Source organism: Prunus dulcis, chromosome 7, assembly GCF_902201215.1.
Source record: "Prunus dulcis chromosome 7, ALMONDv2, whole genome shotgun sequence".
NCBI lineage: Eukaryota > Viridiplantae > Streptophyta > Magnoliopsida > Rosales > Rosaceae > Prunus > Prunus dulcis.
In genome coordinates, this window is record NC_047656.1 from 14,963,301 (window position 1) to 14,986,378 (window position 23,078).

Consider the following 23,078-nt stretch of genomic DNA (forward strand, 5'->3'; position numbering starts at 1 on the left):
ACTGTTTGAGGGTTGCAATTATTATTTTGTTTGATGGCATTTTCCTTTAGTATAATAGAGGTGCACAAAACAGTTGGAGAATAGAAACCCTAGTAGTACCTAACTAATCTACCTCAGTTTGCTAATATCATTGAAACCATCCGTCAATAATGGAGTCGGCCATAATCACTTGCCCGGTTTTAGAAATAAAACTACAGTGTTTTCTGATACGGTAGGAAGGAATACAGTGTTTTTCTAGCCCCCAATGAACACAAACATTTGACTGGTCTTATTTTTGTGTGGTTGTGATTTGCTGGATCTTATCATGACTCCCCCTTTTTCTTTTTCCATTTTTTAATGATTTTATTGGAAAATATTTTCTTCATTCACTCATACTTTCTTGCAAATCAAATTTAACATATGTGTATAAACTATTCTTTTTGTATTTTTGAGAAATTATTTTTGCATATGATATGCGTGAAACCATATTTTGCACAAAGAGGCAAACAATGTCTAGAAAAAATTAAAAACTCACATCACCAAATGTTTAGATTAGTTTCAAATACTTGTAGTCATCCACAAATTGAATGTTTTAAGTAAATTTGAATACACCAATTAGCTATTAGTCTAGTGATACTTCTCTTTCCAATATTGAAAAATGTCTTAAGTCAAAAAGCTCAACACCCATTGATAATAAAAAATAAATAAATAAATATTTATAGGTCGCTCATGAAAATCTACAAACTTACAACATTTGAGTTTACCTTTTTTTTTCTGCTTATGTTTGGGCTTATTTCAATCGAGCTCAAATATTTTCATTTCTTCCATTGACACACCATGTATTTTGAGTGAACATAAATACCAATGTTCGAGCTTAAATTGTTGGGCCTCACAAGTAGTTTTATATTCTAGGAGAAATTAAAGCCCATTTTCATCTCTAAACTCTAAGAAAGGTGGTAAAATCTAATTACCCTTATTTGTGTCTCAGAAATCTCATGGGCAGATAGATTGCAACTTGCATGATATGTGTGAATAGGGAGGGAAGAGAAAAAGAGAAAAAAAAGAAAAAAAGAATGGGAGTTGCATTTTCTCCTCTTCATACAATAATACTTACTCTCTTCGAATAAAGAAAGCACTTTCCTCGTGAGAGAGGCAGAAAAATAGTGCCCTTCCCTTCTCCTCTTCTCTTCTCTTCTCACTGCAAAACAACACAACACAACACACCACACCTTCTCTCTCTCTCTCTCTCTCTCTCTCTCCCACAAGAAAACTGAGAGTCCAGAGAGAGAAAGCTCAAAGGGTAAGCAGGTGGGTGACCTGACCCGGAAAAGCTAAAATGACAGGGGGTGGGTCGTCGGGGAGGTTACCAACATGGAAAGAGAGGGAGAACAACAAGAGGAGGGAGAGGAGGAGAAGAGCCATTGCTGCTAAGATATACTCTGGTCTCAGAGCTCAGGGCAGCTACAAGCTTCCTAAGCACTGCGACAACAACGAGGTCTTGAAAGCTCTCTGTGCTGAAGCTGGCTGGGTCGTTGAAGAAGATGGCACCACATACCGCAAGGTTTGGATTTCTTGTCCTTGTTATTCAGATTCAGGTGAATCAGCTCTTTTTTAGATTGGGTTTTGCTTTTCGTGTTCATAGATCTGCATGCACATCATGTTAAATCTGTAAATCCTTGCCTTCTTGCTAATATCCCTGTTGGGTTTTGATCTTGGATCATCATTGGAGAAGAAGTTGAGCAATTTTTAATTGTTTGAAAGATTTTTATTTTTTTTCGCAAATTAATCAGTTCTACTAAATGCAAAACCCCCCTTTGATTTTTGTTTTCTCTGTAATTGAATAATAGCACAGGCATGTTGCATATCTGTTTCTCTGTTCTGGTATTGCTATGAGCTACGATCTGGACTATAATGAAACGGTCTTTTCCCCTTTCGTCTCTCACTAGATTTTGTTACTTAAAAAAAAAGGGATATGCATTTGTTATGATTTGTTGATAGTTAAGAATGAAAAGGTTGTGATTTGGTCATGCAATTTTGTTTTTGAATTGTGGGTGAGATCTGTGTCCAGCAGGTCATCAATTTACCCTGATTCATATACTAATATGTTGAAATCCAATTGTTATTTGAACAAAAGACCCTGATTTTCAAAGCAGACTTTTTATTATTATTTAGCTTTCTGTTAATCCATTTCTTCATTCATATTGTACTTGTTTAATTTTTGAATGTCTATTTTGGATACAGGGATGCAAGCCATCATCTCCAATGGAAATTGCAGGCACTCCAACAAATATGAGTGCATGTTCCTCTATTCAACAAAGCCCACAATCCTCAGCTTTCCCAAGTCCTGTACCATCCTACCATGCCAGTCCATCCTCCTCTTCCTTCCCAAGCCCAACTCGTTTCGATGGAAACCCCTCCTCTTACCTTCTTCCGTTCCTGCGTAACATAGCTTCCATTCCTACAAATCTTCCTCCTCTTAGAATATCCAATAGTGCGCCTGTAACTCCACCTCTTTCTTCTCCAACCTCTAGAGGTTCAAAGCGAAAACCTGACTGGGACTCCCTTACTAATGGCTGTCTAAGCTCCTTGCGCCACCCTCTTTTCGCAGCTTCTGCCCCTTCAAGCCCTACGCGTCGCCACCATCTTACACCTGCCACAATACCAGAATGTGATGAGTCCGATGCTTCCACTGTGGACTCCGGTCGTTGGGTCAGTTTCCAGACAGGGGCACCATCAGTAGCTCCACCTTCACCCACATTTAATCTTATGAAACCGGTGGCTGAGCAGAGTGTTCTTCAGAACACTATTAATGGGCATGGGGGAATGACCTGGGGAAACACTACAGAGAGGGGACGAGGCTCAGAATTTGAGTTTGAGAGCGGCACACTGAAAGCTTGGGAGGGTGAGAGAATACATGAGGTAGGGGTGGATGATCTGGAGCTTACACTTGGAAATGGGAAGAACCATGCTTAAGCTTCCACAGGAAGGTTGAGCTTGAGAATGAGTATAACCAGGAGGGAAGATCTTAAGATGTTATCTGGATTTCACTGTGCATTTATCAGTGGTAATTGGTTATCTTCGCAGCTGAGTAGCATTGCTTGGTGTCTACTTCGATTTCTGCTACAATTGGGAGACTTCAAAATCTTATTTGGTGCATCATGTATTTCGTTAAATGTACAGTTTACTCTCTCCTGGGGCTGTTACTGAATCAAATCCTATCGAATTTGTTGGTTAAAGAGCAATGTTTTGGGCACACTTCACAGAAGGCCTTAAATTCTGAAATCTTTCATGTGGAGAGGAAAGACCCAAGCAAGTTAAATTTTGGGCCATCTTCACTCAGTTATGTATGAAATATCTTCTTCAGTTCTTCATTGGTCATAGGCCCCTAATTAAGTTGTCATCAGTGGGATATAGTCTCTCCAGCTTGAAGCACATAGAATGCATCTTCTCTGGAGCACATACTCATTTGTAGACACTATTGGAGAATCACATTCTCAGATTTGTTGAAGGTAGTTATTATTAGATCTATCTTGTCAGAAAATAGTCTCTTTCTTTTTACCTTTAAGTAATGTATTAGCAATTCATGACATCAATCTTTCATTCCATGTCTAAAGTTCTTATTAGATCTTCATAACTCGAACCAGGAGTTAGGTGTTTCTAATTCAGCTTGTTTCGGATATTTTAAACCGGGGCTTTTAAAAGCAAGGTGTTTCTAATTAAGCTCGTTTTGGATACTTCTAACTGAGGGTTTTAAAAGCTAGGTGTTTCTTTCAGTTTTTCAGAGAAACACCATAAATTGGGAGGACAGTAGGGGCTGATGAGATCTGCAATAAGTTTGAATGTGATTTTCTTCTGTAGGGCCATGTCCTTGTGCCTGAAGGTTTTGATTTCTTGTCCATTCATATGCAAGTCATACTGAGCTTCCCTGTAGCTTGTTGCCTTGTTGTGAGTTGTGTGTGTGTGTGGGTCAAAAAAGCATCTTAGAACGAAACCTCCTAGAGGGCCCTTTGCCATGTGATATGTGTATCTTATGAATCCCATGTGACCTAAGCCACGCTTGATGTTTCAGTGTACCAACCAATTCAATAACTTTGCTTCCCAATTATTGGTGGATCTGCTTTTGACTGCATTGCTCCCTCAAGCAGCCCTGCAGTTCAATAATCGATGTGAATCTGTTCATTTCCATCTTTTGCACCCAGCGAGTTTTATTCATATAAATATTGACAAAAATGAAAAAATTTATTCATATAAAGAAAACCCAGTTAGAGGAATAGCAGGACAACACTTTTTGGATTGGCCAGTGGTCACTGACATTGTTGATAAGATAATTGGCATGATAAAGAGCAGAGCTTCTAATTTCTTGCGGGTCAGTTTATGCCAGCCTTTATCAAATAGGTGTGCTTAGGTCAGTCGCTCATATGGGAGTGAGCGGTTTCCAATCATTTATGCATGGGCAACTCATAATGAGAGCCGGCTATTAACATGTAGATGACTGTCCCTAGCAAAATCCTCAAAGTGAATACATACTATAATACTAATCCAAGCTGAGGACAAGTCTCTGCTATAAATGATCCAGCCCTGTGATGTGAGTAAATACTTTTGAACCACGCAAAACCAAATCAAAAGTGTTTCACTCGGCGAATTTGATCATCCCAAAAGTGAGCCAAGAGAATCTTTTACACATTACATGGCTGATTTTTTTTTTTTGGATGATATGTGATTCTGTGAACCCAAAAGAGAGCCTAGAGAATCTTTTAAAATTTTATCACCTGACTATCATCAATGAGCTTGGACCTTTCAGACCAAAAAAAAAAAAGCTTGGATCTTGTTAGGCTGAATAGGGATTATGCTCCTATGACCAAAGTCGCACTGATCAGTGGATCTCTGTAGCTACTGGAGGCCTTGAAATCATGAAGTGTAGGGCCCATACCGAAGCACTCTTTTGCCAAGCCCAATAAAAACTCATGTAATCAATAAACAAAAAATAAACTTCAGTAGCATGATTGACATGGCTTACAAATTCTGAAACGTGCTGAGCATAAAATAAAAGGACACGTAGAAAATTATTTTACGTGGTAAAATCTCACATATGAGAAAAATTCACAGGACACCTCAGTCTAACACAAATCCATTATAGAACGATGATTACAATAAGTACTCACATACTTATCCTAGATACATTCTAGATAATGTTTACCAACTTCTTCGTAACTCAACTTCTGTCATGGGATGATCTGTCGACACTTGTTATGTTGAATGCAATACAAGTCATGATTGCTTCAAACTCACTGGAGGAAAACTGCGACCACAATCTTGGTGCTCTCAATCGTATAAGTCATCAAACATGCAAATGAATGTAATATAAATAATTAAAATATTTGATAAATCACTAAATAAATATAAAACACTTAATAATTTACCTCAAACATATGCACAACAGTATTTGAAACAAGGAAGCACACCATCTTTTCATACGTAACACACTTTCTTTTTTGCAAGAGAAGTCCATCAAGCCACGTGAACAATCTCTTGCAATTGAAGAGATTTGATTCTTAGAATCATATTTAATTTTGTCAGCTTATGCACCATCATAGTAGCTTTCACTCCAAACAATTATTAAACAAGAAAATAATATATACATAAATTTATAAAGTGATGAATATATGTCTAAAAAATAGAAAATATAAAGATCTATATTGGACTAGTCCATAATAATATAATAGAGGAGAGATAAAGGCCACTCCTTCAGGCCTAGGAGTGGCTCTGCCACGGATGCTAGTGTAGGTGGTGAAGCTACCATTCAAACCCATTGACCTAACATCACTTACTGTTGTATTATTGACACGTGTGGTTTTCTTCGGAATGTTTATTGAGATTACTTTTTCATAATTTCCATAAAAAGAGTATTGCTTGCCATATTCTTTAGAGACTAGTCGCTTTCTTTGCCGTCACCAAATTTGACTCCAGAACGTCCTTGCCGAAAAAATCTCGCCATCTGCCAAGTTCCAAGTTTTGCAATTTATTTAACACTAATCATCATCTTTGCTAATTCACATGAATATTATATCAAGATTGCGATCAATTATCCTTCTTAATTAGATTATCATCTAATTCTCCTTACCCCAAAAAAAATAAAAAAATAAAAAAAAATCATTTAGTTCTATTGATTCATCATCTTCATTACCTCATTTGGCACAGCTAATTCAAATCAGCATGACAATAACTCAAAGTAAGCTACGTACTTCACACGTTTATTAGTTTAATTTAATTACAATATCTGATATATTGTGGATTTATAAAATAAATATAAATAAATTGATACCCGAAATTGTAAGCCACTACTTAAAGCCCAGCTACTATACTTTCCCTCAAAAAGCAAAAGTCCGGATTTGTTCTTGTACACATATCTGCCTCCTCTTTCAGTTACATATACGATCACCATGATCTCACAGCCACATGCTGCCATCCTCTGCAGCCCTGGCATGGGCCATCTCATCCCTGTCATTGAGCTCGCAAAACGACTTGTCAACCACCACAACGTCACCGTCACCATCTTCGCCGTCCAGTCGAATACTTCCCGGGCTGAATCCGAGCTCCTCAAGGCAGCCACGAGCCCGAAATTCTGTGACATCATTGAACTCCCACTGCCGGACATTTCCGGCCTCCTTGACCCCGACGCCGCTATCGTCACGAAACTCTCAGTCATGATGCGAGAAATACGACCTGCTTTTCGGTCTGCAATTCTGGCCGAGGACTCTCCTCGTCCCTCCATCCTTATCGTGGACCTCTTTGGCACTGAATCTCTCCCCATTGGCGACGAGCTTGGGGTTCCCAAGTACGTTTACGTTGCTTGCAATGCATGGTTCTTAGCGTTGACTGTCTACGTGCCAATTCTCGATAAGGAAGTGGAAGGAGAGTACGTGGATCAGACTGAACCGCTGAAGATCCGGGGTTGCAGTCTGCTTCAGCCTGAAGAAGTGTGTGACCCGATGCTGAACCGGGCCGACCAACAGTATTTGGAATACGTACGGATCGGGGGTGAAATACCAAGGAGTGATGGAATTTTGCTCAATATCTGGAAGGATTTGCAGCCCAAAACATTGGATGCATTCAAAGATGAGAGCCTCTTGGGTAGAGTGGTTAAGGTGCCGGTTTATCCTATTGGACCTTTGACGAGATCGGCCCAATCAGCCAGTCCAACAGGTTTAAGGGACGGAGACTTGTTTAATTGGCTGGACAAGCAACCCAGTGAGTCTGTGATATTTGTGTCATTAGGCAGCGGGGGAACTTTGACCTATGAGCAAATGACAGAGATGGCGTGGGGTTTGGAGCTGAGCCAGCAAAGATTCATTTGGGTTGTTCGACCACCCACCTCAAAACGCACAGATGCTGCTTTTTTCACTTCAGGTCATCTCTAATTTTGTAAATATATCATCAACTATTTTGGATGCTCATATTTTCATGAACATTGACCCTCAATACCTTACTTCATCAGGAAAAGGAGATGATGACCCATCGAGCTATTTGCCCGAAGGGTTCTTGACCCGAACCCGAGATATTGGGCTGGTTGTGCCTATTTGGGCTCCCCAAGTGGACATCTTAAGCCATCCATCAATAGGAGGGTTTTTCTCACACTGCGGCTGGAATTCAACCCTAGAGAGCATCATCAATGGAGTGCCGATGATCGTGTGGCCTCTCTACGCAGAGCAGAGGATGAACGCCACGTTGTTGAGTGATGAGCTCGGCGTGGCCGTGAGGTCTAAAGTTCCTCCATGGAAGGGAGTGGTTGAAAGGGAGGAGATAAAGAGAATGGTGAGAAAGATAATGGTGGAGGAAGATGGGATTGCAATAAGGGGTAAGGTCAACGAGCTAAAACTGAGTGCAGTCAAAGCTTTGAGCCAAGGTGATTCTTCATATAATGCACTGTCCCAAGTGGCAAGTACAACTAAATGAGCATTATTCTGCTTGTGATATAGGAAAATATATGGGTTAATTCTGATAGGAGATATTAAATAAATAAAGTGGTTTGAAATTGGTAAAAATTTGGATTAAGTATCAATTATGGCACTATGAAAAGAAGAAAGACGTATCGTTGGAACCCGGAGTTTCTTATGGTTTTAGTGTTTTTTTGGTTTTCTATTGAAACCAAGTTATGATGTTGTATTTATCAATTTATTCATATTATTAATAAAATTCAAAAATTTTTCTCTATTTACTGGTGGATTCCAGATTGTTAATGAAATTTAGCCTTGTTATTTAGGAAATATCGTTCGATTTCCCTTTACATGTGCTTCAGTGATGCGTCACGATTGTTGTTTTTACTATCTACAGTAATATTAATTTTGATGGATCCAATAATGTGTCTCTCTTGATTCTATGCAAATTAAGTTAAAAGATAATTCGTATTGCACAAGTAGTTAGCGTAAAGATATTTTCTTTTGTCCCATGGTGGTCCCAGACAGACAACTGAATAAGTGATGAACGAGGGATTGAAAACTTTTCACCATATTCGATACTTTTCCTGTTAAGCTACTTTTCTTTGTTTCACCATTTTACTATTTTTTTCTCTCTCCAGAAAGTTATGTTAGACTGAAATAATAATTACGAAAGTGGATTTGTAAGAAAGGAAGAAGGCAATTTGATCTTCGCAATTTGTCTTGAGTATACCAAGTCAAGTGGGATTTAATCATCTGGATAAACATAAACTCATTCAAATTAAGCAAGTTGCTTTTTTTTCTTTTTTTACAACCAGTTCATAATAATAGTCATTAATCAGACAAATTAGGTGGTGTAGAAAAGAAGAAACTATGTTCAATTTAATATGGAAAAAGTCAACAAGAGTCAACGGTCCACTTTGATGCCTTTCGTTTTACGTTTCTCCAAATTACTTATAATTAACTAATTAACCTGCATCACTTATGCTTTTGGTCTCATAATGCATTGAGAAGACATATGGGATCGGACATGATTATTATGCCTCCTCCTCACTTAGGCTCAGAATGGGGTTACTTAATATTACTTTTTTAAAAAGTTGATTATGCTGTGCTTTGAAAATAACCCACTATAAAGTAAAACACTTCTATATTTGATAAATAATATTCTTAAAATATTGATAGTATAAAAAATGACGCAAAATCGTTTAGTAAATTTTAATATAAAACTATTGTAACTGTTAATAATGACTAAAATGGACATAATGTTAAAAGTGTTATGTGCTAATTATGTGTTGATAGTGATGGTGATGGTGGGGTGCGGGGTAAAGGAGGGAGGGTATTGATGGTGATGGAGATGGAGGTGATGATGATGATAGTGATGGTGTTAGAGGTGGATGTGGTGATGAAATGGAAGCGGTGATGGTAGTTGTAGAGGTGGATGCGGTTGGATTCAATAGGGTCAAAAGCCAAGGTGGCCTTACACAAACCCTAAAATATCCCTTTGATTAAAAAAAAAAAAAAAAAACCCTAGAATGTCCTTAGCTTTTTGTAGGAAACCAAAGAGCAATCTTCTTTTTTCTTAATTATCTTTATTTCCGTTTTCTTATGATATTACTCTTTACATCTCCGTGCCGATTTGCTGTCTCTAATTTGATGTCCTCTTGGTGGTTGTCGCTGTCTTTTATTTGGCCAAAAAATTTAAACTACAAAAAAATCCCCAAACACCAAGGGATCGTACACGCATCCCAAGTAACCCTATCTAGTGGAGAAGGTCAATTCATGCATTAAAGAAAAAAAAAAAAAACAAAACAAAACATGTATCATTGATCAACAACACATATATAAGTATTTATATATAAAAATATAAAAAATAAAATAATTATTAAAAAAAAAAACTTCCACCCCCTTTTGGGTTGGTGGCCTCCCTTCCTCTCCTCCCCCTTCCCCTCTCCCTAATCCTCTCTCCTTTTCATCTCCTCTGCCTCTCGTCCCCCCCCTCCTTCAATCCCCTCCCTTGTGCTTTTACCAGCTTTTGGCCGGCTTGTGATGCCTGGTCATTTTGTATGGTAGCTTTTGTTTTCTGTGTATGTCTTCATTTGGAAGATTTGAAGTTCCTGCTTTAGATTTACTTAGTGACGACGAAGGTGACAAAGCAGCTTTTATTTTATGTTGTGTAATGTAGTTTTTGTGTTGTAATAAGTGCATCAACTTTGACGGTGGTGTGTGTTTGTTGTTTTTACTTGTAGTATTTTTTTGTGAGAATTTAAAAGTTACAGTTGTAGGTTTGTGCATTGAGGTCAATGTTTGGTTTTTCCTGGCTTTTGGTGTTTATGCCAAAATGTATTTAGCCTTGTGTGGCTATAAATGGAGGTATACTAGTATATGAGCTTGATGTTGTCATTAGATCTCTTCACATTTATATGCTTTGTGGTTTGTTTCTTTTGTATTGGCGCTTCGAACTATTGTATTTGTATTAATATTGACAGTTTAGGCTTAAATTATACAGTCCCGATCTCTTGGACCACAGGAGTCCAAGAGATTGTGGTCACCCACCGTTGGATATTAATCCAATGGTTCAAAAAGATAATATAAATGCAATATGACATAAATGATTATTACCCGATTCAAGTCAACCGTTGAATTTACATCCAACGGTGAGTGACCATAAATCTCTTGGACTACAGGGGTCCAAGAGATCAGGACTGTAAATTATAAATGCAATTCTTCGACTTAAAAAAAAAACAAGCGACAGATGTACGCTGTTAGTTTGTTCTCTATTACACAGACCAATGGTTTATGAGGAATTGGAGATTTTGACCACGCAAAGCACCATGCGAAAGATGGCCAAGTTAAAGTCATAAAATTATATATCCTGTCCTCATAATAATTTTTATTTATTTAAAAGACCATTTATTTAGAGATATTTAGTGATATACCCATTTCTAGCACTAATATTATAAATAAACCCTATACAATTGAATTCCTATAAACAAACCCAAAAAAAACCCAAAAAATGATAGCTAGCCTTATTGAATTTAATATTGATTATTAAATTACTTTGATGCCCTATTGAGTGCTTTGGGTATTTTTATGAGATTTTGGGGTTGGGCTTGTTTTAAGAAATTGATGGCAGTTTTGTAATTTATAAGAAGTTAAAAGCTTTTTTGTTATGTTGTAAATGAGTTTTGGGTGTGTTTCTAAAGTCCATTTTATATAGGTTATTTTTATAATTTGAGCCCCCATATTGGGTATAATAGTGAATCTCCCTTATTTATATGGTAGTGAAATGGATCTATGTCTAGATGAGGATGACTGATTTCATTTTTTAACGGATTTTTGTTATTTGATTGTAGCACATGATTTTGACCATGACTTGATTATGACCTATTTTGTTTGTTTGATTATAAATTAAGATCTAAATATTTTATTTGTTTGACCATGGATCAGTTTGCAAAGATGAAAAAAATTAACGAAAATAACGGGCAAGGTCAGCCACATGGCACACGGGGAGGTCTGCATTGTCCAGTTAGCACACGTACCCAAACCAAGATTACATATATAATATAATGGAAATGATGCTAGCTAGGTTTTTTCTTTAAAATTATCTGAGATTTGACCACTGTTACCAGTTTACCACCCAATTATTATATATATATATTTTTATTTAAAAAACTTGTCTTACTCCACAGATGAATCAATATTTTCAATCTGAAAGCAACAGCATCATCTTCAAGCCGACCCAATGAATGATATGTTTTTAAAAGCTAGTCATACTTTATGCTTTTGTTTTAATATTCAGTATTCCAAATATAACCCAACCTTTGTATTTAAAAGCTAGTCATCTTCAAGCTCCAACTTCTCTCTTTCTTTCTTTTTTTTCTTTCGTGTAGGACTCGTACAGCCCAACTTTTGTCGAAATTTAAGAGTACATGATTCAATAGAAGAAAATTTCAGTGTTTATATAGTATTTTCTCACCTACGTAATGATATGAAGAGCAAAATTTTACTCTCCCCAGCAACAATTCTTCAAGCGACGAGTGAAAGAAATCAAACTTTTAATAAAATGACGACGATCCTGTTGAAATTGCTCAAAGGATGATTTTAATCTCACAAATAAATGCCACAGCTACTACAATAAATCAAAGAAAAAATTAAAATTGATCATAAATCTATAAACATGTAACATCCCGTTCCATTGCATAGAGCACGAGCTCACAAGTCCGCAGACACATAATGGATTCAAATTGGAGTTAAAACGGAAGTGTAGTGGCCCAATGGGCTGGAGCACATTTTTCTTCTCTCTCCCCTCTCTCGCACAACACGAGAAACCGCCACTTCCTTTGGTGATTTCTCCAAAATCTAAGGTTGTTTTGGAATTAGGGCAATAAGGGTATTTCAATAAATTGGGTCCAACACATGCCACATGTACAAGGTTCGTTATGGATTTCAAAGGAGAATCTGAGGTGGGTCTTGTCAAAACAAGAAGATTTAGCAGTCTTTTTGTCTTCTTTCACCTAGAGCTCTCCCCTTCCAAAGTTAGGAAGAGGGAGGGGGTATTCTCTCTCTCTCACACACACAATGGAACATGCATAAAGATTAATGATTAAGGACCATAAACTCAAGATTGTTTTTTTAATGTAGCCTATCTCATGTTTACAGGGAGCACAACCAACCATGTTGTTGATCATCTAGCTGCTATGGGATACAATAAATTTAGTCCGGAGACTTTCGCCTGAACTGTTGTTTGTTAATTCTTTATGTTTCCTGGGTTCATCCCACCTTGCAAACAAAAAACTAAAAACAAAACCAACAGATCCGTCTTCTTAGGGTCTTCATGGGAATCCTGATACGCAAATCAATATCTTACTGATTTGAGAACAACAAACACAGCTAACTAATCCTGACTATTACGCTAGCAAAAACAGCTGACACAGCTCAGTCTGAGATTCTGATACAGTGTTTAAGAAAGATAGGGCATGTTCCACACAAATAACAGTCAACAGTGTAGATTGAATTTGTGCATGTTGCAGCTCTACTGCCCAGTCATCCCGTGCACAAAACTATATTTAATTTACTCACGCAATCATCAAGGCATATTGTATTTAGAAATTTGTTTATTAAAAAAAAACAAGTGGTATATGTGTCCAATACATTATTTTGAGAATAGTCGTATGCGGTATTATTTTTTGCCAAATTAATGCGGCATGATGATTGAACGTATATGAATTAAACGGTCCATTAATATCTTATTATAATACTAAAAATCCCAATTTTAATTTAAATGTTGCGTTTGGTACCTCTTCACTTGGGAATCGGAACTAAACTTGATATTTTGAATAATTTTTGTCCCTATAATAAATTGGAAGTGAAAAATGTGGTATTTCTTTATTCTATAAATACAATTTTAAAGTGGTTGTCTTGATGTTTTTATTTATTTATTGATGTTTATATTATATTTTATTGTTCTAATTATGCCCACAAAAACTAATTAAGGTAAATTATGAATTTGTAAAATCGGTAAGTTATTGATTTGGGGGGAAACTTCATACCTTAATTTAAATTATCAAGTTAGCCATATATATATAGGGTAGTGTGTGACAACCAAAAACCCAAGCCCCTACCTCTCATATCACATGCATGTTGAGCCAAGCAAGCCTTTTTGCTAAGTCTATGCAATTTCTTTCTCTGCCGTACCAAATATTCTTCATAAACTCCAACTGCTAGCTACACTACTTACTATCCCTTTCAATTTGATTCTTCTCTCTAAATCCATGGAGACCATGAACAACTCAAAGCAACATGCAGCGCTTCTCTGCAGCCCAGGCATGGGCCATCTCGTCCCCATCCTCGAGCTCGCAAAACAACTTGTCGCACACCAAAACTTCACCGTCACAATCTTCGTAGTCTCTTCCCAAACTTCCCATGCAGAATCTCAACTCCTCAACAGTACACTTACAAACCCACAACTCTGCCACGTCGTCCAGCTCCCGCCACCTGACATTTCCGGCCTTGTCGACCCCAACGATGCTGTAGTTACCATCCTTGCCATGATGATGCGAGAAGTACGACATGAGTTTCGGTCAGCCTTGCTTGGCATGGAGGTTTGTCCCACCATGCTTATCGTGGACCTCTTCGGCACTGAATCTCTGCCCATTGCCGAAGAGTTGGGGATTTCCAAGTTCGTTTATGTGCCTTCTAATGCATGGTTTCTTTCTCTCATGGTGTATTGTCCGGTTCTGGATGTTGAAGTCAAAGGAGACTTTGTCCACCAAAAAGAACCAATCCAAATCCCGGGTTGTAGGTCAATACTTCCACAACTCGATCTTGATGACACTTTGTCGGTCCGGGCCCACAAGGAGTACTTGGATTTTGTAGAAATTATTTCAAGTGGGGTTTCTAAAGGGGATGCGATTTTGGTGAACATATGGGAGGATTTAGAGCCCAAGACTCTTGCAGCCTTAAGAGATGAGAAATTGTTGGGCCGGTACACAAAGGTTCCGGTCTATCCTATTGGGCCGCTGATTAGGCCCACTGAATCATCTGGTTCGAGGGGGAAGGTGTTTGATTGGTTAGACAAGCAGCCCAATGAGTCTGTGATTTATTTGTCGCTTGGTAGCGGCGGGACTTTGTCGTACGAGCAAATAACCGAAATGGCTTGGGGTTTAGAGCTTAGCAAACAGAGGTTTGTCTGGGTGATACGTAAGCCCACCCGAACGGCAGATGGGGCCTTTTTCACGGGTGGAAATGGCAGTGGTGGTGACGAGGACAGCCCATCAAAGTACTTGCCCAAGGGGTTCTTGGACCGCACCAAGGACGTTGGGTTCGTCATCCCTTTGTGGGCTCCACAAGTGGACATCTTGGCCCATCCATCGGTTGGAGGGTTTTTGTCCCATTGTGGGTGGAATTCGACCCTAGAGAGCATCACCAATGGGGTGCCGATGATTGCTTGGCCGCTCTATGCGGAGCAGAGGATGAACTCCACGATGCTGACAGAGGAGTTTGGCGTGGCAGTTCGATCAAAAATACCACCATGGAAGAAAGTTGTGGAGAGAGAGGAGATAGAAGAAATGGTGAGAAAGATCATGGAGGAGAAGGAAGGTTTTGCGATGAGAGAGAGAATGAGGAAGCTAAAAACAAGTGGTGCAAAAGCTTTGGAGAAAGGGGGTTCATCTTATAATGCTCTTTCTCAATTCGCAAAGCACGGTGAGTTAAGGTGCATGAAATTTGCCAACGGGGGAGAGTGATGGATCCATGAACACATGCGTGCACGTTTCCGCGACCGCTTGATCAAGACGATGTTTGTTCCGTTGTTATGTGTTGTGATTTGTTTATGGAATTGTTTTAGCAACTAGTGTTGACTTAATGTTTCAATAATGAAGTTGTGTACGTGTATTATATATTATTATTAATATTTACTTGCATGGATTGATACTAATGTTACTCTTGTTTCCTCAATTCATTGTTTTAACGACTTGTGTACCTGAAAATATAACCACTTCAGGATTACTCACAATTAATTCATCAGAATATACAATATAATTTCACATTAAAAAAAAAAAAAAAAAAGACAAGAATTAATATTATCTTTCCATCAAGTCGATTCGAAGACTTTTGGAAGCGTGATCCTCGTAGCCTCGTTGGGTTTCATGACAAGTGACCAGTGACCACGATTCACTGGTTTAAGGTTTGCTAATTGATATCATTTGACAGCTTGACACCTTAAGATAATAATAACGGAGTTGCACAGATTTCAGATGTTGACTAACTAAACGTCTTCTGAATTGGCAAAGCAAGAGAAAGATGGGCACGCAATGCCAGCCGTGGATAAATAAACTCAAACAAAGACCAAACCAAAGCTACGTGACAAAAGAAAACAAAACCCTAGCCAAGGGGACAGACACACGACTGGACAAGAAACAAACCAGCCAGCCAACAAACAACGCGATTGGAGCCAACCACTGATCCAAGAAACTAACCGGAAGATTGAAAATCTACATGATAAGCCGCTAATGACTTGACTTTTCATAAATTGTTTGGCACACTGAATGTTAGATGAGCCGACCTGTTGGCCTAATTAAACTATACAAGGGTTATTGGCCTAATCTAATGGTGCTTAATTTTGCGTGGGCATAGTAATGATTGAAGGCGTGGCTGATTTTACAACGGCTTGCGGTGGTAGTGGTGACAACGATGATTCCAAATTCATATTTTATTGATCAGTGACACCACATGGCAATGAGACCTTCACACCCAATAATTACTTAATCAATGGTGTGCCACCGCACTAATGGTGTCCTGTCGTAGTTTGAATAATTCATCTAGTAAATGTTCCTCTTTTTTTTCCTTTTCCATTTCTGCAAATACTAAACATTCAGTTTTGAATGTTCTCTCAATATATTCCAGAGAAATTCATCAATGTAAAGTAGGAATGCATTATTGAATACTTATATGTTTCAAACACAAGACGGATATCTAAAAGAAGGTAGCAAGTTACTAATTAAATCTTGAAAATCATAAAACCAGAGTGACTGCTGATCTTGAGACTATACAGTGTGCAATTTTTATTCATTTTCGAGTCGAAATGCACATTCGGAAAGCTCACAAGCTCTCACGCACTTATGGGTTCAGTGGCTTTCTTCAGCCATGCCTTCTCAGATTCATCCACGTATGGGGCCAGAATATCCCTGCATTTGGAATGGTAGGTGTTGAGCCATTCCAACTCTTCAGGTGCTAAAAGACTCAAGTCGATCAACTTTCTCTGATATGGTGCCTGGGCAGATTATGAAACATCAAATACAGAGGGGTTAGCTCAACCTGCAAACCTGCAATCTCTCTCTGGAAAATTTGCTTAAACAATATCAAGTTGAAAAGACAAAGTGGGTCTAGGAAAAGGGTTGTTATAATCGTAAATGCCGGGCAGTGTGCGCAGCATCAAGAACACAACTCACAAATTAAGTATTAAAAACATGGCTAGACAGATACTGGCATACTGAACTACAAGGCCCCATTCGGAAACAACCACAATAGCAATCACTTCAAGCTAACGTAGCTATATTATGCGCTCCAATTGCAAGCTAATTTAGCTATTCGATAGAGAACAAGAAGCTTACCCACGTTATGTGCTCAAATTGCAAGTACCCCTTGTCACCAAAGTTGAATTTTGTATCAGCTTGGTTGATTATAAGCACGTTCTCCAATCTTATTCCAAAATTTCCATCCTCGTAATATCCAGGTTCTGAAAAGTGCAGTTTTACTGTCAGTCACTGTAACTGGTAACTACAAATCAAATAATCCCATTTATAGACCAAGCAAGCCCTAAAAATGTATGAGTAATAAAGTTGTCGACTCAAAGAGCTATGCATAAAGAGCAATAAGTTCAAAAACCACGAACACTAGAGCACAGATTCTAAAGGAAACAAGAAAGGCAAAGTCTACCCAGTGTTTATCTGAAAACACAATGCATGAGCTACAAGATAAGATACAGGTCCAAAAAACAAAACGAAAAAAGGATGACCCACATGGCTATCCTCTAGTATGAGGGATTACTGCTTTGTTGAGTTAGAAAAAGTTATTGTACAAGTGTAAAAAAAAAATATGTATATGGTGATACTAACCATCTGTTACAGTCATGGAAGCTTGCAGTGGGACATTTCGAGCATGCGGTCTGAAACTAATCAAATGTGGTCCTGCTCAACCAGTACAAATGGAAGGTAGAAATGAAAATTCATTCGTTAGTTCAAATTAAACTATACACTAGAGATGAAGGATGAGCAGTTGTAGTTCCTATATACCTTCATGAACATTTAGATAAGACCCAATCCCATGACCAGTGCCATGTCGATAATCAAGACCACTTTTCCACAAAGGAACTCGAGCAAGAATGTCAAGTGCATGACCTGTAAAAAGCAAGCAGATTTAAATGTATTTCAGTTAAGACAAATTTAGAAAACTACAAATGAAACATCTCATTTAAATGAAAAAAGCATGAATACCATTGGTTCCATTAGGAAATCGGGCATTCCCGAGAGCTATATGACCCTTGAGAACCTGCACAAAATGCAGTACATCAAGCCACTTCATAAGACCATAACATGAGGATTGGCCTGAAGGGACTTGGGAATAACTACATATGTAGACAGTAAAGGATTCAACCATTGTGAACCTAAATTCATTTAATAAATAAAAATGAAGAAAAAGAAAAGATCTGAAAAGAATGAAATCCCATTTTGAAAGCCTGCAACTCCACTCAGAAAAGGGCTTATCCCAATCAATTCGAATTAATAAGATCCAGTTTTATGGATAATAATAACTTTGATTATCAACTGAAACTAAGGGTCCAATTAGATGGAAAGATACAAACTGAGGGATTTGGATTTGAGGTTTTATTGTAAATTGCTAGAGTATTATGAAAAATAAATTTTCTACGTTGATATACTCCACACATAAATTTGGTAATTTAGAAAAGGATGGATTTCAAATACTCACGAGAAAAGTGTTATTCAAATATCTCATTTTCCTCAATACTCAAATTTATATGTGGATTCTATTAACATAAGAAAATAATATTTCTAAGGTCCAATTAAGCAACCCTAAGATTTTTATTGACCAATTCTTAGAGGTTTCTTTGACAGATAGAAGAAACCAATATGTTAATGATCATTACAATAGTACTGCTTCTTTGGGTGGTGATTTTGTGCAATGGTAAACTGCAATGTCTGCAGTGGTAGTACTAAGCATGGGGAAGTTAGTGCGCACAAGGCTCTAAAAGCTACAAGAAGTAGGTAGCAGTAGTAAACTATGAATGGCACAGAAGATCAGGGTACGTGTGGGTACACTGGTGGTTACGGTGGTCATATACTGTAGTGGATCACGATGAATTGTGAGTAGGAGAATGCATGAATGAACTAGTACAAGAATTTGACAATCCAAAGCATATGAAAACAAAGTTGGAACTTGGAACAACGATGTTGACATTAGTTTAAGTGCAACTACCAAATAAGCAAAGATGTCCTAAAGGAGAGCAACAAAAAGCACTTACAGCCGTATAGCATGCTTTCTCATGAGCTGAAGGTTTTCCAAAATGAACCGTTCGTGTTATATCAGTTGTTCCATCAAGATACTGCAACCATGCCATCAATATTACCAATTAGAAAAACTGAAGCATCATGACTAAATAAACGAATGAAATTAGTCGGTCATTTCTATCAGCCAAATTTTCCATGATAGTTGACAAACCTGTGCTCCAGAGTCAAAAAGATAGATGCTGTCTGGATCAAACTCAGCACAAGTTTCTGCTTGTGGTGAATAATGGATAATTGCTGCATTTGGGCCAACTGACGAAATAGTAGGGAAACTTAAACCTCTAAAGTTCTGCAAATATAACAGAAAAGAAGATTGCAAGTATGTCAAACAACCTAAACATACAGGGAGGTAGAAAAGCTTAGAAAAGCATACAAGTATACATGTAACCAGTAAACTGCACTATATATTTCATTTTTCTGTAACCAACTGCTGCAAGCTTCTTAAAGTGTTCCTGGGAACCCTTGTAATTTTCAAGTATTCCTGACATGTTGCAGTGCAACCCAGAAGTTAAGTTGAAAATGTTTTACAGTTAGAAACCATGATTGCAAATATACCAAATTAGAAAGAAATCAAATGCAATGAACATCTAGGATCCAAGAAAAATTATATAAGGCTCACACACATGCAAAACCCAGACATATCCAGTTTATCATCCATCACATGGGATTTTCATAATAAAAGTTCACACTACCTCTTTTGATGCTCGAAAGCCCTCCAACTTATCACTTACCGTCACCTCAGTTAGCTTTGTAGTTTTCCTGCCATGGTTCATTCAATTCAATCAACATGCCAAGATATGATACAATAGCGTGTGAAACTTGTTCCACATAGCATATATTCAGCAACTAAAGTATTAAATTAAACATACAACAACTCAGGCATCAACTGTCAGAATGTTCAGAGAAGAATGGATGATCATTGACTGCAATAGAATACAAACAGTTCTTTGTGCGACATGCAGTAAAAATCTACCATATGAAGCTTACTATGCATCTTATCATCATAGTATTCAAGGTTACATCGTACTACTACTTGTCTGATATGGCACATCTAACTACAACTTGTCTGATTTTTCACATCTTAATAACATTGTAAATCACGCTAAATCAAGACCATGATACATCTCATCCACATGAAGCGAGGTCTGAAATTAAACCAGGAAAAGCACACTTACGAGTGTTTTTTCTTATCCATTCCCTCCCCCTCTGAAAAGAAACCAGAAGCACCATATATCTCCTGCGCCTGCATTTTTTATAAAAGCTCAGGCATTAGTTCAGGCCCTTCATATTGTCGCAAAGTTAGGAAACTAAATGCATAAAAATAAGGAAAACACATTTAGAAAATTATAAGCATATACACTTATTGTTTAGAAATGTAAAGATACCATAGGTGTCACAATCTACCTGCTTATCCAACCAGACAAGATATTGCACAACTGCGGCACCATCGCGGATATGAGCTTTCTTTAACCCTTCCAACTCGATGGGGTTCTAAAGTTGGAGAGAAATCAGTTGATATAAAAAATAATTAATAGAATAAGAAAAAACATCACTCACAACAAACCGGAACAATACTATCTCCAGTAGATGGGAAGGACAGCATCCTACCTTTAAAGCTTTCGCAAGGGCCAAAGGCGACTGCTGTAATATAACTTTTTCAGGGTTTAGTTTTGAATACAAAGCATAACAGCATGAACCAGGGTCAGCCCATATCTGGTCGTCGTTTTTATCTTCTGCTTTGTGTGTACCATTTCTTGTAATCTCAGTTTCCTTGAATGAAGGTTTCAGCTGATTAGATGCAAGCAAGGCGACATCTGAGCTCACTGATTTATAGTCCCGAACTTCAATCCCATTTTCTTCCAAGTAGGTGTTTACCTACATATTGAATTTCTCAGATAAATCTAAGCTGATTAACTTCCCAAGCTCACACTTGCCTTATAAAATGGAAAAAAAAGGGGAAAAAAAAAAAACACACAAAAATGAAGGGAAGCATAACTTTGCTCCAAGGGTTTAACTACTGGTATCAGTAATCAGATGCATAAATTGGTCAAGGCCAATAGTTTTAGTAAAATACATCTATTATTACCAGTGGCGTGATAAATTCAAACCGTTATTCACCACCGTGCGAAGGTTCTTGACAAGATGATGAAAATAGATATATATGATTTAACTGACCTCAGAAGAAACCTTCTTTTTGTCCACATAAAAGAAAGCTGAGTTGGATGTTACTATAGCAAATGCATGAACAACCGGACTATAGGAAACATCACTCCCACGAATATTATACAACCAAGCAACCTGCAGAGTAGCAATTAGATTCAGATACTGCATGACAAAATCCAAATAGAATAAAAACATGAGGAAATAGGCCATGTTCAACGAAGTTCTGGATGTCATAATAACAAGATTGAGCAAAGATATAAAGCAACAAACCAAACCAACTAACCTCATCAAGTGCTGAGATGATTATACCACGAGCATTCTCTTGTATGAGTCTTTCTCTCAAATCCTTCAACTTATCGGCAACAGAACAACCAGCATATTGTAAAGGATGTACAATGACAGGATTAATTTCCGCAGGGGGCTGATTTTTCCAAACTTCGTCTATCAAATTTGTGGACGTCTGAACCAACTTCTGATGTTTTTTGGAAAAAGCAAGCTCCCATTTTTGTGCAGTGTCTATCGACACACACCAAGGATCGATACCAATGGCTGAATCTCTGGGGAGATTCTAACATAAACAAATCAAAAGAATCCACTTAATATACCAAGAACTTGTTAACAGACAAATAAAAAACATGCAAAGTTGCTACTGACGCAATTTAGCAAGAAGCAACTCATAAATTAACACCAGTACAGAAACAAAGCATTTTTATGCAAAGCTATCTCTGAGAAAACTTGATGGTTTAGTGAATCTTCAACATTGAAAATAAATATAGGAGTTAGCCAAAGAACCAAACCAAGGACTCACATCTGCCATCCAGATATCTACAGCAGGGTCTTCTCCCATTCGCATAAGCTGCCACTGGTCGCTTAGTTCTTGCGTTGCCTGCAGAAAGTAACGACCATCCGTCCAAAGCCGTGCTTCATTCTTTGTTACAAGTGCCAAACCTGAACAAGATTCGAAATACAATTCAGTTATGAAAATATGCTTCAAAATTCTCTTTAGAACTAATCAAATTCAAATAGAATCATCGTAAAATTACATAAAGAAGAAAGCCAAAAAAAAAAACACCAACCAGCACTCCCAGTGAAGCCTGAAACAAATTCACGCCTTTTGTCTCGTGCAGATACATACTCACTCTGCATTAGAACATAAATCACACTATAATCAAAATTTACTATTTCTCATAGGAAAATTAGAGATGAATGAGATTGGATCATTCTGATTCGATTTCTGAAAAATTATAAGAAATTGAAATAACAGTTATGATGATCAATGAAACTGATAAAATTTACAGATGAAAATTTTCAGATGCAAGATTTCAACGAAACATCAAGCATATGATTTACAGATGAAGACCTGGTGATAATCTTCGGAAGGGACGACTAAGGCATCAAGAGGAGGAGAGTGAGACGCCATTAAAGACCTGAGAGCACTGAGAGTGTCCGCCATCGCTCTTCTCGGCTAAGAATTGGTCTCTTTGAAGAATCGAAGAGAGTGACTGTAAATGGAAATGGAGTTTGAGAGAAGCAACAACTTAAAAAGGATGTTGATACTCGTTAATAGTCTTGTGATAAAGTATGGCTCTGAGTTTCCGAAAGTAACCTTGCCGTGACCCCTCAGTAGTTGTAAATTATACTTGTTTTGGCGCTTCCAGTAGGGTTAAAAAGGTCAACGCAAGCCAACATAGTGCGCAAAGTTGTTAAATTCTTGTAGACACCACGAATTAGATTCTTTTTATTATTATAAGAGAATTAGATTCTTATATCTATAAAACTTTACGAAAATTATTAATAATTATTATCTATATATAAAGCAAAAGGTAGATAGCGTTGAAACATTCAAAATATCAAAAAATGTCATTGGTTAATATAAACATTAAGAATTGAAATTATTAATTAAATAAGGATAATATAGTAA

At 37.6% G+C, this 23,078-nt stretch overlaps 4 protein-coding genes across 5 annotated transcripts; 3 read left to right on the forward strand and 1 right to left on the reverse strand.

Moving 5' to 3' along the window:
- Positions 1-1,031: 1,031 nt before the first annotated feature.
- On the forward strand, positions 1,032-3,703 carry LOC117635576 (BES1/BZR1 homolog protein 2-like). 2 transcript variants are annotated; one of them, XM_034369879.1, is made up of 2 exons: positions 1,032-1,540; positions 2,221-3,703. In XM_034369879.1, exons 1-2 carry the CDS (start codon positions 1,316-1,318, stop codon positions 2,950-2,952), a joined length of 957 nt encoding a protein of 318 aa, XP_034225770.1. In that variant the 5' UTR covers positions 1,032-1,315; the 3' UTR covers positions 2,953-3,703. The 2 variants fall into 2 exon arrangements, with proteins under 2 accessions (XP_034225770.1, XP_034225771.1); XM_034369880.1 differs by having other exon boundaries at positions 1,407-1,574.
- A 2,633-nt stretch (positions 3,704-6,336) lies between these two features.
- Positions 6,337-8,194, forward strand: LOC117635763 (anthocyanidin 3-O-glucosyltransferase 5-like). Its single transcript, XM_034370122.1, has 2 exons — positions 6,337-7,386; positions 7,475-8,194. Exons 1-2 carry the CDS (start codon positions 6,420-6,422, stop codon positions 7,930-7,932), a joined length of 1,425 nt encoding a protein of 474 aa, XP_034226013.1. The 5' UTR covers positions 6,337-6,419; the 3' UTR covers positions 7,933-8,194.
- A 5,353-nt stretch (positions 8,195-13,547) lies between these two features.
- LOC117633528 (anthocyanidin 3-O-glucosyltransferase 5-like) lies at positions 13,548-15,338 on the forward strand. The gene has a single exon (XM_034367169.1). It carries the CDS (start codon positions 13,685-13,687, stop codon positions 15,155-15,157), a length of 1,473 nt encoding a protein of 490 aa, XP_034223060.1. The 5' UTR covers positions 13,548-13,684; the 3' UTR covers positions 15,158-15,338.
- A 983-nt stretch (positions 15,339-16,321) lies between these two features.
- Positions 16,322-22,748, reverse strand: LOC117634102 (aminopeptidase P1). Its single transcript, XM_034368024.1, has 16 exons — positions 22,518-22,748; positions 22,234-22,297; positions 21,966-22,105; positions 21,441-21,725; positions 21,170-21,292; positions 20,603-20,869; positions 20,399-20,485; positions 20,170-20,237; positions 19,687-19,753; positions 19,149-19,283; positions 18,952-19,032; positions 17,906-17,960; positions 17,705-17,809; positions 17,528-17,599; positions 17,024-17,148; positions 16,322-16,683 (listed from the first exon to the last, which is right to left on the reverse strand). Exons 1-16 carry the CDS (start codon positions 22,608-22,610, stop codon positions 16,522-16,524), a joined length of 1,929 nt encoding a protein of 642 aa, XP_034223915.1. The 5' UTR covers positions 22,611-22,748; the 3' UTR covers positions 16,322-16,521.
- Between the last annotated feature and the right edge of the window lie 330 nt (positions 22,749-23,078).

What these genes read in the sequence shown, in the direction of transcription:
- LOC117635763 (XM_034370122.1), top strand. Translation starts at nt 6,420, where the DNA reads ATGATCTCACAGCCACATGCTGCCATCCTCTGCAGCCCTGGCATGGGC. An exon ending in TGCTGCTTTTTTCACTTCAG is followed by an intron (nt 7,387 to 7,474) that starts GTCATCTCTAAT and finishes TTACTTCATCAG; the next exon opens with GAAAAGGAGATGATGACCCA.
- LOC117634102 (XM_034368024.1), bottom strand. Translation starts at nt 22,610, where the DNA reads ATGGCGGACACTCTCAGTGCTCTCAGGTCTTTAATGGCGTCTCACTCT. An exon ending in AGGCTTCACTGGGAGTGCTG is followed by an intron (nt 22,106 to 22,233) that starts GTTGGTGTTTTT and finishes AATCTTGTTCAG; the next exon opens with GTTTGGCACTTGTAACAAAG. An exon ending in ATGGATAAGAAAAAACACTC is followed by an intron (nt 19,754 to 20,169) that starts GTAAGTGTGCTT and finishes GAACCATGGCAG; the next exon opens with GAAAACTACAAAGCTAACTG.
- LOC117635576 (XM_034369879.1), top strand. Translation starts at nt 1,316, where the DNA reads ATGACAGGGGGTGGGTCGTCGGGGAGGTTACCAACATGGAAAGAGAGG. An exon ending in ATGGCACCACATACCGCAAG is followed by an intron (nt 1,541 to 2,220) that starts GTTTGGATTTCT and finishes TTTTGGATACAG; the next exon opens with GGATGCAAGCCATCATCTCC.
- LOC117633528 (XM_034367169.1), top strand. Translation starts at nt 13,685, where the DNA reads ATGGAGACCATGAACAACTCAAAGCAACATGCAGCGCTTCTCTGCAGC.